The 18539-nt window shown below is 35.4% G+C and overlaps 1 protein-coding gene across 1 annotated transcript; it reads right to left on the bottom strand.

Moving 5' to 3' along the window:
• Positions 1–3148: 3148 nt before the first annotated feature.
• LOC113951378 (taste receptor type 2 member 40-like) lies at positions 3149–11944 on the bottom strand. Its single transcript, XM_027652342.1, has 3 exons — positions 10983–11944; positions 4532–4551; positions 3149–3225 (listed from the first exon to the last, which is right to left on the bottom strand). Exons 1-3 carry the CDS (start codon positions 11942–11944, stop codon positions 3149–3151), a joined length of 1059 nt encoding a protein of 352 aa, XP_027508143.1.
• Between the last annotated feature and the right edge of the window lie 6595 nt (positions 11945–18539).

Here is an 18539-nt window from a genome sequence, read left to right as displayed (position 1 = left end):
ATAGCAGAACAGCCTCCCTCACATTTGCTGACCCAGTGAAAGTTCTTCCTTCACTGTTTATGTGAGAACATTCGCAACAGTTTCAAACTATGTACTGTGTGCTACTTACTTCCCTGGTCTTAAACAATTTAACTCCTTGGTTTTCTCTTGGGTCACTGTTCACATTGTCTCATTTAAATTCTAGTGTCTCTTGTGGAGTGAACTGACTGGTTTTTTCCAGGACAACACCTGGATAAGATTCTAGAAATACTTTTTCCCAGAGACCATCCCTTAATAGACAAAATGAATGAGACCATATCCTAGCCAGACTTAGCCATCCTGAAACAATGTCAGCAGGTTTTACATACTCTAACATCCTTACATAGCTTTATATCATGCAACATGCATCCTTGGCATCATGCTAGGTTGCAACAGCCCTCACTTTATTTCAAGTACGTACAGGCATAAACTTGCACAGAAAGAGCCACCTGAACAAAGAGCTTCGCACATTGAATGTAACATTCCTGCTTATAACAGCGGAGTGCTTCTTTTCACTCATGGAGTGGGTGAAAAGAAGAAATATCATTTTTAATTAGGGTAGCATGTACTGAGCCTCCAAATTAATTTTTTTGATTGTTGTCTAGTAATGCTCTGCAGCAATATCTTAGTCCAAGACCTTGACATGACCCATGATGAAAAATGAGATGTGTGATTTTTTGGACTACTCTCAGGGCTGAGCTGCATGGCTTTAAAGGTATACTTATAATAGACTTTAAAGTCTTTTCTATTTTGTTCTTATTGCTGTGACAGTGGCTAAGGTTTGTAATGCAATTTCAGAGCATTGTCATGTAAGTTGCTTTCATATTGAATTAGGGAAATATAACAAAAGGATAAGAAAAATAATGCTTGCTAGATATCTCTTGCAATAAGCTTCCACATCTTTTCACCACAAAATGACATCTCTGACCTTTCTCTTCCCTTTTCAGTATGATCAGTCAGTATGAAAAGCTCTGCTCTGTGGTTAAAAATAGATCATCCCACCCATTCAGTGTTGTCCAGTAGAATGTACTTGTTGGCCTTGAAACCAAAAAAAGAAGGTAACATTATGAAATTATATAGGCAAATATATTTTTGTGTTAATATTTTCTGCATTAGTTTGATAAAAATCTGTGACAAGGACAAGAAAACAATTACAAATGGTACTTAGGTGCCCCAAGTATCTTCTTCCTTGTCCAGAGAAACAAAATCCAATGTACTCTGAATATAAAGGTATTGAAGCCTAGAGGTAGAGTCACACTGATTTGAAAACTAACCCATTCAGGGAAGAGTTAAATCTCCTTCTTTTGCCTGATACAGAGGCTACCTCAAAATGCATTCAGCATTCTCACTTGCCTCTGAGTATGTGTACATTTATTTTACAAATGCCATGCATTTTATTGAATTAATTAATAAGTCATTTTATAACTATACCTGCACATTTTTTCATCCTCCATAACTCTCAACCAAACATTTTGTACTTAAGAAAGTTTTTCACTTAATGGTATGAAAATTTTTCAAGGAGAGAAACCTTTTTAGATGCTGACAATATTGCTTAATTACTTATTTTATTAGATCAGTTACCAAAATAATAATCTATTACGGCATTTGAATATATGAATATTTAGCGATTGTGCCTATGGTTTTCAAACGAGGCCAATACTTTTCAAACCACCAGATATCTTACAAAGATTTGTCTATATGTTTAATTTTTGATTCTGAGCCAAGTATGGCATGTAGTTTGGCTAAAGACTATTGACAGGCTTTTGGCTACAGTGATTTGTCACAGCTCTAACAGTTTATACAGAGCTGTTTGCACAGAATATGTAATACTAAATGTAGATGTATGATATACTCACAAGTATAAAAGCAATGGTATTGTATAAATAAAACTGTGGCTTTGTTGGTAACAATCACACAACGCAGAACGTATTAACCTCTAAAATTTATGGCAAAAATACCACTTTCTTCCCCAATGTCAGGACTTTCGTCAGGTTGTTTTTCTGTGTTGAATATGGTAAATAATAAATGATCTTATTATGGTGTTGCTTACTGAGGTATTGGTCACATTGTACAAAAACTGGAAAAGGAACAGTAACTGTCAAATGTACATGTAAGCCACATGACAAGTATAGAAATTAAAAAAAATCCCTAATATTAATTAAAAAAACCTGTCTGGTATGCACTAGAACAGTGAAAAAGAAGGAATCTAACACTTTTGTGACTTTTTCTTGATTCATTGAAAACCTGAACACTTTTGTACTTCATCCACCACCATGTACTTTTCTGTTTCTTTAACTTTGAAGTCTTGTGCCCAGTGCTGCTGTACAGCTGTGGGTGTTCATGGTATAATCCCAGCACACTGTGCTTTGGGTTCATTTTTGAAACAAATAAAGCAGAGGTAGCAATATTTCATTGTTTTGACATGCATGAGCACATCTAGAAAGTAATAACCTGAGAGTAGATGCTTTCTGTCTTCGCAGAATCTCTACTCCAAGGATTCCATTCAAAAGTAGAGTAGTACTATAGTCCCCTTTAAACAGACAGGAAAATAAATCAAGAATAAGATTTTTAAGTTTTTATACTGTCAAAGTATCACTGGATTGTAATTTGCATATAGATAAACAAAAAAATACAGATAACCATAAAAAAGAATTGTACACACCCCATTGAAACATGAGAAGTGTGTGACAAAAACACACTAAAACTCCATGCCTTTACCACACAGTCATCTTTCCTCTTTGAAAAGTATTGGCCTCATTCTAAAACGATAGGTACAATCACTAAATCCCTGGAACCAATCACCACTGTCGGCAGAGCTGCAAACATTAAATCACACAAATGATACAAAAAGCACATGTTTAATCCTTGAAGGGTGGTGTTTCTCCACACAGGTATTATTTACACTTGGCTCTCAAAGATGGAGAATGAAGGAATTAACTTGGGGGATAATACACAAATACATTTGATGCCTTGATCCTCAAATCTTGTAATGAACTATGGTAGTCTGCCTGTGATGCTGCTGAGAGAACCTGAATTTTTGAAGACGTAACCTGACTGTTACTTGTTTGTCTTGCACTGAACTAAAATACAGATCAAAATACTGGCAAAATGCAGATCAGGAGTGGGATTTCTAATAAGCTTTTAACAGCAGAGATACTTCTTTGCATTTTCTCCTTGGAGAACCTGGCAAATAAAGAATGGTATTAGCTCATAGTACACTGATTTAAGTAGCTTTTGAAGCTAAGCAGTAGTTTTACCTTGTGAATCTTGTAGAGGGAGAGCAGCCACAATTTAATGGATTAATTTTCAGTTTAAGAGATTGAAAACTACAGTCTACTGAGTGAATCGGTCCCTCAGCAATAATGTGAGATTGTGCTGGAGGCTGCAGCCTCTCTAAACCTCAGTGACCTGGCTTATCTGTACAACACGGAAAGCAAAGCTGTTATCTGAAAGCACAACAGGTGTACAAGGCAATAGGAAATCTAAATTATTAACAAAACTGGGCTTGATCAGAGGTTTTCCATATCACATCTTTCTTTCCTCTTCTGTATTTGAATATGTGATAGTTGGATTTAATGAGGCAGAAGAAAAAAAACAAAACAAAACAAAACAACAACCAAAAAACCCCTACCAGACTCCTTGTAGAACACAGATTTTTACTTTGGAGATTCTTGGAGGTTTTATGCTGTTTTTTGGGTTTGGTTTGTTTGGGTTTTTTTTAACCTGGTAGATAAATAGGAGTTTAGGACTTCCATGGGGAGCTGCTTATTAGTTACCTTCCTCTCTTGTTTATTTTATTTTATTTTTCCATGGTAGTCAACCTTTGAGTTAGAATCCCTATTTTTCCACTCAGTTTTTATTCTGCCCTGTTGCTACTCAAGGCTTGCAAAGAGCCTTCTGCTTGCTAAAATTCCGTCTTGGTTTTTACATTCATATATAACTTTTTGTAAGAGACTTTTCTTGCAGATCACTTTAGCACTTACAAATAAGAATAATTACATAATATCAAAAATATGGGAGATTTTTATTCACCCTGCAGTACTAAGTCTCCTCAGATTTTTTGTATTTCTAGTATAGAGCTTTTCTTCAAGGCTCTACTAAAAAAAACCAGTTCTTTGCAGACTCATGGAAAATTTTACCATCTTTGCTGACACAAAGACTAGGGATTCTAAACTTCTCTTTCAGAAATAATAACAAACAATTTTGGGGATTAACTAAAAATATTATCCAGCTGGTTTGTTTCAGAATCACTACAGATTGGACACCAAAATATAAAAAATTAATTTAGATGAAAAGAATGAAGATTGTTGTGCACTTTAATCTCCCATAAATCTATTTGTACCGCAGTCACTTCCTCATCCTATATAACCATATTCATGCAAAACTGCCCATAACTCCACTGACTAAAAACAAAAAAAAAGCTACCCCAGAGTACAAGAGGAATGAATGTTGCTCACCAGGAAAGAAATTACCTGTGTGCATTTACTAATCTTGTGACCCTGTAGGATCCTACCGTGCATGTTCACTTTGACGCTGGAGAACAAGAACTTTTTTCTCAGAGACTGAGAGCAGGAATGGCAAGTGGAGTTTTCATCAGAGTATGCAGCTATAATGACAAATTAGTCTGTTCCTCTGCATATCACTTGGAGCAGAAGAACTAAAGAATACCTGTATCAAAAGTACAACCTCATGCTGAGTTACAGTGTAGCATAAACTAACTCAGACAGTAGTTAATCCATCACAACTCAATGCACTTTCCTCCAGGGGGTAAGTTACACTTGTAGATAAAATTAGGGACTTATTCATAGTCTAAATTTGTTTTTCTTCACCTCCCAGGTGCTGCATCTTATTGTGCTTCTCTCTACTAGTTTAAAGAGCCTTTTCATACCAGAAAGCTTTTTCCTATGCAGGGTATATTGACTTTCTTTCTGATAAGATTCTTAACCTGAGTTGCTTCAGTCTTTCAGTCTTCTATGGAAATGTTCCAGTGAAATGTTCCTGATGTTTAGTTAGTCAACCACATATTTTGAACCTTTCTCTCCCAGTCCATCCACCCCAAAATAGTTCCACACAAAGTCAGACACCTAGGGTACAACAGAAGTCATCAAAGAACCATGAGGAACAGGAATTTAATGTCACCACAGTTAGGTACCATCATTCTGTCTGTTTAGTACCTTCTTATCTTGGTTTTCCTGTCTTTGGACACCCATGGCAAAGAGCTGACTGAAGGGAAACCTCATAGGCTTTTCACATTTTTATTTTAAAATTTGAATTTTCTTGTGCATGTTTTCATCAAAAATTTTTCATATGAAGACATACAACAGATTAGGCCCAAGATAGATAGCTGGTATATAATATAGGGTTTATATAGATAATAGAGGATTTATCTGTGTTCTTTTAGCTCCCTGATGAATGTAGAAAAATATTCAAAAGAAATTGCTCTCTCTCAAGGCTCTTTGGGGACTTTGTTGAAAGGCAAGAAAATCGTGTTTATATAGCAACATGATTTCATTCCAGGTATAGGCTGATGCACTTATTTATCAATAACTTGGTTTCTATGAAATGTAGGCGAACAAAATAAAAATAAGAAATAAAATATTCTGTATCTATCAAGCAAATTCTATATATTTCTTCAAACAAATTTTAAGTGGCAAATAGAAACCTTTTTATTATTGTAGGACAATGAAACACAGAGAGATTAATGTATTATCAGAAACCCCATAGACAAAAGAAGCAAACTGAGATGAACCTAAGATATGAGTCCCTCTCATCCTATTTATAATACTTTTTCACAGAACCTACTAAACTTGTGAGGATCACAGCTAGCTTAATTTCTTTTAAATTCAGTCTGGAGAGCAGTTATTCCATAGAAATTTTTGTTGGATAATGCATTTGGATGAAGATTGCTCAATCAGCTCTATGAACATACAATGTTTGAAACTGTATGTGAATATACATTGTAAGAAGCTCAAGTACTAGAAGTAGTTCATGGGCTCCTCACAGCAAGTAATCACTTATCAAGCCACATGGCAGCAAGGTACATGATCAAAACAATATCAGTTCAATGCAAAAAGTGATTTTCTGAAAAAATCATGACAGTTGGCTTATAGATAACTGCATTGTTTTTGTTGTCAGTTTTAAATAATGAACTATAATAAAAAAATAATACCAAAGCTTTTGTGGGAAAAAGTGTCTTGAGGGAGCTATTTTTTCAGCCTGCTTAGCTGAAAGCTTAAAGGATACAGAACTAAACTAAAACAGAGAATTATAGTTAGCTAATGCCTTAGCTAATGGTGTTTGCAGCAAATCCCAGGCAACGAAAATATTTGGATGGTCATCTCTACTCTGGAAGGGAAACAAATAATGCAAACATAGAAACACACAAGAATGTTTGAGGGACTGATGGGTGAGGATTAAAACTGAACAGAGGAAGGAAAAAGAAAAAAAACCTGAAGAATGAGACAGGGAAAATGAGAAAGAAAATAGAAAGACAGCAATCTGTAAAAGAAAAAGGGATCAGCACTGGGGTAAAAGAAAGCAAGTGACAGGGAAAGGACAATAAAGCAGAACTGACTGAAGTGGGGTTTGAAAGGGAGACTTCAAGTATCTCTAGGTCTCAGCATGTGAGTTTTTGTTTATTTATTTATTTTTTTAACACCTTCACAAGGGAAGGGACAAATTTTATTTGCAATGTTGTTGTAAAAGAAAAAGTACAAATCTGCCAAAACCAATAAGGTGCCTTGTAATGTGTGCTTATCAGAAAAAATTAAATATGTGATTTCATTAATAAACATTTGCAATAACAGCAAGAGTAAAAACAGGCGAGATTTTTAGAGGAAGCGGCAAGAAATACTAGTGACAAATGAAGAATTTTATTTATTATTTTCTATAAAGGAAAAAAGAAATACTCCAAAAGAGAGGGAAAAATAAAAGAAGACATAAAACTAGAAAGAAGTTAAATTCAAATATGACATGGAGGTGATGGAAGAGGATCAAAAACATAGTATGATCACCTACCAATCATTTTTTAAATTTATTCATTATATCACCCATCCTAATCTCATCTTAGTGCCTGAAGGCCAGAAAGGGTTAAGTTTCACCCCTTCTCCCCAACAGGCAACTGAGGGATGATATCAAGTCATTATTCCCTTTTAGCACTTTGTCCCTGCTTTTCCTGTGACAGAAAAAAAAAAACTGTTTTGCAGTGGAGCACTCAGTTCATGGATCCCAATATCAGCTTTGGAAAGGTGCACTGGTGCCCCGGGTTGTTTACCTCTGCTGTGAAAAGAGACCAGCCAAAGTAGATGGCACAGCTCCACGAGACTTCTTGTCTCTCCCCTATCTTCTCAAAAGCCCACATAAATCACCCTGTAGCCTCTGTCTATACTACTGCTCTGTTTTCTGATGATAAAATATCCCTGTCCTTTCACACACAGATAGGCTAAATACTAGAGAAGGGATATGGCCTCTCAAGGCAGAGATGAGCAAAGTTTTAGAAATGGTAAAACGCTCTGACCTCTGAAATGCTTACGAGTATCAGGAACTCAGGTTTTCAAAGTGCCCAAGCTCTTCTCTGATGTATCTTGTCCACTAACTGATATTCACTTGATTACTTTGGCTGATGTAAAGTTCTTTGGAATCATTGCAAAAGTATAGGTATTGGGAAGCAGAAATTGCACATTGAAAATAATGAAGCTTGAAAATTATATTGACATGCACTTATTTTATTATTTTTTTAATATTTGTAAATAGTTGATACCAGTTTCCCAATCAATTAGACCTACGTCTCTACAAAGGGTTTGTCTGACAGATTCATAAGAAGTATTATTTATACCTCTAACTAAACTCCAATGACCTCCCATATGGATGCCCTCAAGTAAGGAACAAACAGAATAAGAAATATTGAGGGGAAGAGGGATTAGCTTTCACAAGTATTTTGTAACATTGGAGAAACTGTCCTTGCAATATTAATGAAATGAAGGCTGAGCGTTACGATAGGGAAGATAATAAATAAATACAGATAAAAGTAATCCCACTTTATAATCCTATTATAAGTTCTTCCAAAAAATAGAACTTTTCTCCAGACCTAGCAGAAAGGTGGGAAGTCTTATTTCAAGAAAAGATAGGTACAACCTGGCATCTGCATTGAGACTTTTTTTAATTTTGAAATTACCCAAAATTAATCAGAATAAATTAGCATCATCTTGCTGTCAGATGCAAAGGAGATGAAAAGCTTTCTGATTACTGTTAGAAAACCAGCAACAGTGAAAAGTGTAGTTTTAACAGCATGTATAAGAACATCTGTTCTGAGATCCCTGAAGCTGGCAGTGCTGCCTTGTGTACCTCTGAAGAAAGATAATTGCATGATGGAGAACACCAAACTATAGGAAAGAACAAGCAAGACTCCATGGCTAGCAGAAGAGAGATACTATATTAGAGATATCAGAGTTCATATCCACCACCCAGTTGCTGATTTGGTCAGGTAGAGCTTATAATTAATCCAGGGAATAGGAAAGACATGGCAAAGCAGATCAGCAGTTCGGAACGTATGCACTAGTTCTTTCTGGTTCACGTGCTGAAACCTGGTAGTGAGAAATTTGCCAGTTTCATGAAGATGCTACTGAGATTGTAATCAAAAGTCGCTTAGTTTCTTCATGACACAATACTGGTTTTCATGGAAAGAGAACTGTGATAAATTCAGATTTGTTTATCTGCTTTCTGGAATAAACTAGATACAGACACAAGACTCTTATAGTTTGGATCATAATGCTTTTTTGTAAAATAATAGCTAGAAATGTTTTTAAAAATGTACACAAAAAAGAAGGTTAGATCTGCAGAGAATACAGAAAATTATTTTAGGATGGGATAGGTTGGAGTCCAAATAGCAGAGCAAGATCAAAAAACAAATAGGATTCTGCATATACTGTGGAAGAAGACATGAAAAGAAATTGAAGCTTGAAGGAAGGATGGAATGAAAAAAGGCAAAACTAATAATTTATTTACAAATCCAGACATTTAAAATTCTAATTTATGTACCCATCTATCTCACTCTATGCTATGTGTAACAAAACTTTCATCAATACAATATAAAGACATCAAGTCCTTGAGCTTTGTCCTCCTCTGCCCTGGAAGCACTGAAGGATATTTTATTAATGATTGCTCCTGCCTCAGATCTCTGTCTCCTGAAGGTGAGGAGGCAGTGAAAAAGCTGAGCAAGAGCCATTATTATCATCCTTGGCTCTGATCTCTTTCTTTCAGACTCTGTCTAGAAATCAGTTTTGAATTATCTGATGAGAAATGAGCTCGTTGGGGAAAATATCAGTCTCAAAAAACCAAATAGCAGTAACAACCAACACCCCTCCCTCTCCTCCCCCCCCCCCCCCCCAAAAAAAAAAAAAGGCCCCAAACAAACTCAACAGCAAAGAATCCCCCATTTCTTTCAGGATACTTTCTTTTCATGGTGTTGCCAGCTGGAAGAGCCATCTCCCTGTAACTGTTCTAATCTTGGTCGATGTTGGCAGGGCATGTAGCTGTACAGCAGAGCAGAGTGCTGCTCTGGCATGAGCATGATGGTTCCCATCTGCCTCCCTCGAGGGCCTTTTGGGTCTCCCTTGATGCAGCACCACAGCACTGGACATTATGGAAGCCTCAGTTTTACAGGCTATTGTAACTGTGGCTCCAAACACTGTGTTTATGAGTTTAATCACTCTCCTTCCTGCTGTGTAGTTTGACCCCAATGTTTATACATGCTAATAATCATATCAATTCATATTACTCAGCTATTCTTTTATAAGTCTCCTCTTAACATATATTTCATTGTCAAAAATATTTTAGGATATCAGTTAAAACCATTATATTCACCTTTTATCTAATATAGTAAATGAATATTTCAAAGCATTTCATAAATTTATTATTCTGTTTCAACCACTGAAGCCAGTGCACTCCAAGAATAAGTGAATCATTGGTTTTATAGATGGGACTGAAACTCTCACAATAGTAATTTATAATCTAGACATTATCTAAATTCCTGCAGAAATGATCTGCAGCATAAAAATACTTGAGCTGAGACATTTAGAATAGATTCATCAAACACATTATTTGATAAAACACAACAGGATTTTTTGAATATATTTTGTCAACTTCATGTGAAACTTCATAGTAACATAAAATATTAGAAGAAAACAGCCTTAGAAACAACTCAAAACTGCTGAAAGTAAGAGTAAATCATAAAAAAAAGCAAATTTGTGATCAGAATGGTCAACCCAAAAAGGAGATTTTCTACAGATCTATGTACCCACATCTCTTTACATTTTGATCATCATGATAATCCACTTCAAGAAAATCAAACAAATAAGCATAAAATATATTTCAAATAAAAATATCCATTTTTAAGAGATATTTAACCACTAAATTGTTATAGACATACTGAAATCCTAACACAAATAAACTTGATTCAGAATGTAATTTGTTTACCTTAATTGACTGTACATTTCCAAATCTTAATTTTTATCATTCTTCATTTTTTGGTCTAAAAGCATATTCTGTTTCTATGTCACACTAACTATCACTTGTACAAAATGTTTTTAATCAAATTTTAACCTTCTCAAGTGAAAAATCCTTTAGCCGAAAGTTGATCTCTGTGTTTTGTCTGTTTTAACCCCATTTTCTTCAATTCAAACATGTTATAAAACTGTCAGTCTTAAACGAAATTTGTGAAATCACAAAGCAACCTGAACTTGATTTATTATTTAAGTACATTGTTTTCATTCAATGCATTTTTATTCTATAATAAGTAAGATGGAAGGATCTAGAGTGATGCACAAGTAAGGCAAAAATGCATGTTATTTCAGATGTTCTGAAATATTAAGGAGGACTAGTCACAGAAATCTCCGGAAGATGAAAGTTACTGATTAAGAAAAAAGACAGTGTAACATACATGCAAGCCTTGATTTCAGATCTCTTACTGGAGAGCGTTTCTCTCAAGCTGGGGGCTTGGAGACATATTTTCCAAATGGCACTTAAAATGCTGGCAAAGGTTCCTAAACACCGATTTCAGTTTTGAATTGACTACGATCAGGATAATTGAGTGCATGGAAGGATATGCCCCAGCTACAACTAAGGATACAGCAACTTTCACAATATCTTTACTTTGAGATGTTGACAGTATCAACAGAATTTGAGCTACAAAACTGGAAAGATACAGGACTAAGAAAGAAATAATGGATTTAATGGTAGTTAGGTGAACATCTATCAAAGCATTCCTGGAAGTATCTGCATAACATTGCATATTCTTTCTGTGTTTCCACAGAGAGGTAATTAACAGAGCTGAGGTTACCATAGACAGTACTAGAGGGAAAAAGCAGCCCACAAAGTAAAGAAGTAGTAGGTAGAGATGTGAATTATCCCAGTCAGTGATATGAGCTGTGCTATTTTCTCTGCAGTTCCCTGTTGAGCTGCAGAGATAAGTGCTGGGTGTAGTCCATAGTAAAGGCAGGGAAGTCATAGACGACATCACCAGCGATCCGAGAAGAAGCCATGGGACCATTCCAGCTATTCTGAGCTTGATTTGCAGCAGCAGCCATTGGTTGATATTGATTATTTTTACACAGTAGAGTACATGGAGCCAAGTACTGAACCACAAGCTGGCATGGTTTACAAACATCCGTACAGCACCAAAGACTTTATACACCAAAGCCAACTTAAACACATCTGTAAAGTAGAGACTGTGGATGTGCATCAGTACTGTCACCTGCAAGACAAATCTTGATGTACTCAGAAAGATCAGAATCATATCAGCAGAAGAAATTTTTTTGCTTTTAATCCAGTTGATGATATTAACAGTTGTTATAAATCCATTTCCAATAAATCCAACAACAACTTCAATAGCTACAATACTTATTGAAATGATAAGAACTGGTGGCAACATCTTGCTGCTTTGGTAGCCTCTGCCTGATTAGCCTATGTAGCTGTGCAAGAAGCTGGGCAGTTCTGGTGGTATCTGACTAGTTCCAGCATCAGTCTGCTCACCTTATATATAGGAACAAAAAGACATCTCAAAATCATAGCAGATCTGGAAATGATAGTGGAAAATTACTATTGGTGTTTTTCCTGAATGTGCAAATCAGAGAAAGATTTAATAATTAACTCTAACCTTTTACATGCATAAGATTTGCCTATGTTTTTCCTTAGGGATATGAGATATCCAGCTGTATTAAGCTCCCTGTCTGTTGTCCAATTGTTTATATTTTTATCTAGAGTGGTAGAAAGCTCAGTGGCTCTCTGCTTACAATAGTATCTGCCAGTGTGGAAGGGAATTCATCATAAAACCCAACAGAGGCAGCAACATGTCAGGTGATAAGATGCCTTATATTGTAAGCAGTACCTTTCATACCATGTTGAAGGTCTATAAATCATAACTAGATCAATTAGTTGTAACCACTTTAACATGAAGAAAATTATACAGCCCACAGCCTTACTCTAGAAGAGCACTTCGGACAACAAAGCTGTTTTTACCCAAAGGTTATTGCTACTTTTAGCTGACCACATCTTACATGTGGGCACATATATGGGATCAAAAGATGACAATGACTAATTATACGATGAGCAGTGATGACAGGCTGTTTCTGTCAGTAGTTAATATTAAACTTAGCTAGAAATCTCAAAAACTAGGAGTTTTCTTCTCTAAAATCTTAACATACTTTTGTCATCACAAAAATGAAAATTTTTACAAAGGATTTGAGTCACGTTTACAAAATATTGTATACAAATTTCAGATTTTAAAAGGCCTGGAAGAATAAAACAAAGAAACAAACAAATTTAAATTAAGAATACATTGGCACGTTCACTTTTTCTATCATTCTATCATTCTTCACCAGAAGTATCAAAAATAGTGGAAAAGGCACAACTTACTAAGGAAAAAAATGATGAAGTGTAACTCAATGACTACGATGTATTTTAAACCTAAATACCTAAATCTTCCTGTATGCAGAATATGCATTACATAATAACAGTAGTTGGTTACCTCAAAAATGTAGGTTTTAAGTTACTCAATGGAACATGAAAATAACACTTTATTTTGACATACTTATAAAAAAACAGCACTGCAATTATAAAGTGAAAGAACCTACACCAGAAAATGTAGTCTAGAAAACTGCATGACTAAAGCAAATTCTCAGCTGTTCCAACAAACAGTTACAAAATTCTGTTCTATCTTCATATGCACTATCAAAAATGAGAATTTTAAAGAAAACCATATCTGATCTTTACATACTCAGTTCATTTTCCTGTAAACGAGACTCAAAATGGGAGTAACTGAGAACAAAGTAACATTCCTATAAAGGAACATTTTGTCCTTGAGTACTCCCACCAGCTCCTTCAGAAAGTAGCTGTCACTCAACCTATGCACCCTGGTAGTACTTAAATCTTCATGACTCGGGTAAAAGAAACAGCCTGTTCCTCAGTGCTCTGTCAGTGACCTCTGTCTAATGTGATCTGCTCCCAGGAACGAATGGCTTCTAAATAAATATTTTCTCTTACTTTGTCTCTCAGTAGCTCAAGAGCTCCCTCATGAACTGTACTGGTGCTATGATCTTCAGGGATTCTCCAGAGGATGGGTTCATTAATGGATGCTGGTGATATGCACCTGCATGCACCATGATACAAAAGGCTAGTAAATACGTCACAGCAGCCTGGACCTGACCACACCTTATGCTAGCTCTAGACTAGAAATCATCATAGTCTCCTGGTATGCAGATCCTTGAATTTGCTTGCTTCCCTCCTTGCCCTTTGCTAACCTCACAGGTAGGGTTGCCACATTAACGCAATGAGACCCATGTCAGAGTTCCTCGTACTTATTGTCTGAGGGAGTACTTGCATGAGTTTATAAAACCAGTTGAGTCACAAAGCAAAGTAGATTAGAATTTCTTAAAAACCATCATAGGACAATGTTAACATGACACAAATAATAAATACTAAAGAGAAGTGTCTGAATTTATACAAAAATTTCCCTTGCAAAATAAATCTCACTGTACTCAGAGAAGTCAGGTTCAGCTCACAGGACAACAACTTTCCTCCTTTGATTCATGCATTCCAATTAACAACAGCAATAAATACGCTTCACACAATCTCTACAATGATTTTAATTGTTTGAAGTAGTTAGAGACATTATTAGAGCAGACCAAACAGTTTCTGAATCTTATAAAATACTGTTTGTTAAGTACATGCAGAGATCCACAATTCACCAGTTTACTGGTATCTGGTTAATCTTTCGGCATTTTACTGTGAGCAAGAAGTGTGTGAATATGATACTGGAAGATTTATTTGTGCTATTGTTCAGGAACATGCATATCTTGGAAATGTCACTGATGAATCATCCTACTATGGTCACTGTTTCAACATCTTTAGGCAAAAGTAATTGTCTACAGCTTTACTGGCAATAGAAGAAATTACAACATGTCCAATAGGACTAGCTTTTTCTTCTCATAAAATTGTTGCTACTATTTTTTAATCAATAGCTTTAATTGTGCTGTAACGTGACAGGTACTGAGCCTGCCTTCACCCTTCATTATCCCCATTCATCTCTCATGCTGCAGTGTGTCTTTTGGTGCCTTCATCAACACCAAGCAAAATTCAGATCAAATTAAAAAAATTAAAACTTTGTAATGCGATAACTCCAGCACATTTAGAAAACAAACAAACAAGCAAAGAACCGAAATTCAACATACTAGAGATGTACAGATGTTATAGCACCTTTCAGCACCTAAAGTGGCTATAAGAGAGCTGGAGAGGGACTTCTGATGAGGATATGGAGTGAAAGAAAAAGGGGGAACAGACTTAAGCTGGAGGAGGGTAGATTTAGATTGGATATTAAGAAGAAATTCTTTCCTGTGAGTGTGGCAAAGCACTGGAACAGATTTTCCAGAGAGGTTGGGGACTCCCCATTCCTGGAGATGTTCAGGGCCAGACTGGATAGAGTTTTGAGGAACCTGGTCTAGAGGAAAATATTCCTACCCATGGCAGGCAGGGTTGGGACTAGATGACCCTTAAAGTCCATCCCAAACCAAGCCATTCTATGATTCTATGATAACTCAGTGCTGAGGTCTTGCTGTTTCCCTCCTGTCTCCTGTCTAAAACTAAAAGAATTCTCAACAGTAATCTTGGAATTTTATTTTGAGATTATATCCAGAGAGAAAATCTTAAAAGAATTTGGACCTTTTACCCATATCCTAATGTTATTATGGTTTTTGTGTTTGACAAGTGTTGACCATTTGATGATAACTAGTGGGTTATTCTACCACAACTGATTTACAGGATTTGTAGAACAGTTCAAGAAACTAAGAATGAACATAACATTGATTACAAAGATTTCTTTTCCTGATAAAAGGAGACAAGGAGATGAGAATACATCATTATTTTTTTCTCATCACATGTGATAGGAAAAAATAAAGAAAAAGAAAAATTATTTATTTTGTGTTGCAGGAAGGACATTGTTTACAGACCATCATAGTTAATTTAATTCCAGTGGTCTAAGTGGCTACAAAAGCTTCATGACATTTGTTCACCTCTACATCATGAGCTCCTTAGAAAATAAGCTTTTTACACCCTGTAGTAAATTGCACACAACATTTATAAGTCATTGTATCATAAAGTCCATCTCTGATAGAAACCTCTTAATATCAGCATGAGACAGTGAAGACCAACTACCATTAAGATCCTTATAGTAAAATAATTGGATAAAACAAATCATGGGAGAATACTTCTTGTAAAGTCCTGCAAAAAAAAAAACTTACAAAGAAGATTATATAGGAGAACCATCAACATCTGTGTTTAACAAACGTGCACAGAATTGGCATTCTTTGTTCTACTACTGGCTGCTTGCATCTGCTCTTTTTAAAATGATTTATCAGGTGTTTCTCACATATTTGACAAGGTATAGAAGGCTTGTGAACCTCCATAAAATATCCTGTCTGTGGTTAATAACAATAAATTATGCTGCCGTTTAACACATTCCTGATGTTATACTGTACAAAGTAGTGTTGCAAAATATCTCAAAAATGAGTGTGAAAGGGTGATAATCTATTTTACCATTAATTTACAAGTTGTCATGCTGTCATTTTACTGGAGATAATGCATTGTTAATTTCCATATCACACAATTAGTTGGGCTTTTTTGTTTTTTTTTTAAAGAAAGACTGTCAAAATGGAAACCCCATGAGACACAACTAATGGAAAGAATCCTCTGAAATTCTTACAAGAGGTCAAGAACATCAAGCCATGTAACATAAATGAAAAGGAAGATGAAACTTTAATTTTAAAACAGTAAGAGTGCACACAATCCAAAAAAAAGGAGCAGGAGATAGCAACAAGCTAGTGATGATTATCCATTGCTCTTTGCCATGAAAAAAAATCAGTATACATCTTCATTAACTCAAGATGGTATTTGTAAAGATGAGTTTTTGGTTTGCACGTACGAAGTATGAATATTTGGTAAACCTTCTCTGATCATGCTGTTTCCTGCTGTTTAGAGAGTAAATATGTCCAAAGGAATGGAGTATTTCACTGAGGCAGATTTCCCTACAAACGTACTTTCTATAAAACAAAATCAAAGAAAGACATTGAATTTAGTTTACCGTATTAAGGAAAATGTCAAAACATCACAGTAAAATGAGACACTAATTTGCAAAATTATAGAACAATTATCAAGCTTGTGTTTGACAATATACTCTCCTTTAACTGGTCCAGCTTCTCAAAGGATTTAGGAGATTGTCTTTTCTTTTTTCTTCTCCTTGAGGGATACCTTATCTTAAAGTCTGTCTGGCTTCAACTCTAGTTATTGAAGTTGGAATTGTTTTTCATATGTCCTTAACAATACCAAAAGGTTAGAAAACTACTTCTGGCTTCTCTTTCCCCAAACCATACCTGCAAGAACAGGTCTCTTATTTTCTACATCCATTACATTTTGTGGTTACTGTTTGCATTTCCACACAGATGAATTTTTCTCTTCACAAAGTTTTCAGGGACTACAGTGAAACTTTATATAAAGTGATCGTTTCACTAGACTCAGCACTTACAATTTGTGCTTAGCTTCATCCAAAGAATAAATACACATTTCTAACACAGGTGAAAGACTTGTATATTGGAGTATATTTTATGAGTCAAGTTCCTTTATTCTATCTTGTGTTAGATTTCAGATATTCTCCCATCACCAGCAGTTATCCATTTTGTGACCCCAGCTTGGAAGCACCATTCTTAAAAGTTGTCCCTATTCATGACAATCTTTTTAGCATACACCTGATCTCAAGATTGTTTAGAGATTACCAAGACCTAAAGATAAACACAATCCTTATGATGGATTTTTGTTGCAAGCTGAGCTATTTTACTTAATCACAGTCTGCAAAGATAAATCACATGAAAGAGAATCCATCTCTTCACTTTCACTAACACTCCAGGTGTCTTTCTTCACTATCTATTTATTCCTGAATCACGATAAAAAGTACTAGAGAGTGATAAAAATAATTTAAAAGAAGTTATATATGCTAAAAAATACTTTCAGCTTCTTACAGTGCAGAGGTGGACTGAAGAAATGAGACATGTTAAAGAGTTAAGTCACTTTCTAAAATGCAAAAAGTAAAAAAGCATAGTATTGAACAACATGTATTTTTTTTAAGTGTGCTTTTTATTTTGAGAACAGTGAGAACTGAATCGATTCAGTAACTTCTGTCTAGGGTAGGATTGAGTTTCAACGTCTACATACATCTGCCCAAATGCCTAAGTTCCTAAACCACAGACCCACAGATCATTTTGATTGGAAAAGACCTTTAAGATAATCAAGTCTAGCTGTTTTCACATGTAGACATTTAAATTAACTCATAATCTGAGATTAGAGGCCACTGGCTAAAGTGACCTACAGTGTCTGCCAGGTCTCTGTCAAGTTTTTTCCTTCCTTTCTTCTTCATCATACCAAATTTTAAATGTTTAAATTACATATGTTGCTATAAGAAAGTTGTCCCCAGTTTCCAAATGCATCTGGAACACAAGTTTATTTCTTGACAATACTTTTTTAATGTTCAGGCGAACTAGTTTCATATAAACTGCTTTATATAAAATTTTCTATTTAAAAAAAAGGTCTTTGACATTCTTTTAGGAATGCTCCTTTAGTCTTTGTAAGTGATAACTGAAATTGAGAAAATATAAATCTCTGTTTCCTGTTGCAATGACTCTATCGGATGGAAGCACTCAGTGAAAAAAATATTATGTGGGGATATCATTAAGGACTGCAACATCAGGATGCTGCATAGACAACCTCAAATAAATATATTTTAATTATAAAATTTTAAGTGCTTGCTTTTGACAACTCTACAACACAAGTGGAAATATCTTATTTAGTATATATAAGTATTAAGTATATAAGGCTTTTTGCAGGCCATCACTATTTCAGCACCATTAGCAAACAGCCCCACACTGATACGATGCTGGATTCACTTGTGTTTGTACAACCAATGTGCCATTTTGACAGCCTACTGC

Source organism: Corapipo altera, unplaced genomic scaffold (genome assembly GCF_003945725.1).
Source record: "Corapipo altera isolate COAL_440 unplaced genomic scaffold, ASM394572v1 0, whole genome shotgun sequence".
Lineage (NCBI taxonomy): Eukaryota > Metazoa > Chordata > Aves > Passeriformes > Pipridae > Corapipo > Corapipo altera.
The sequence above is the reverse complement of the archived record's forward strand: the minus strand, read 5'-3'. Positions and strand labels throughout refer to the sequence as shown.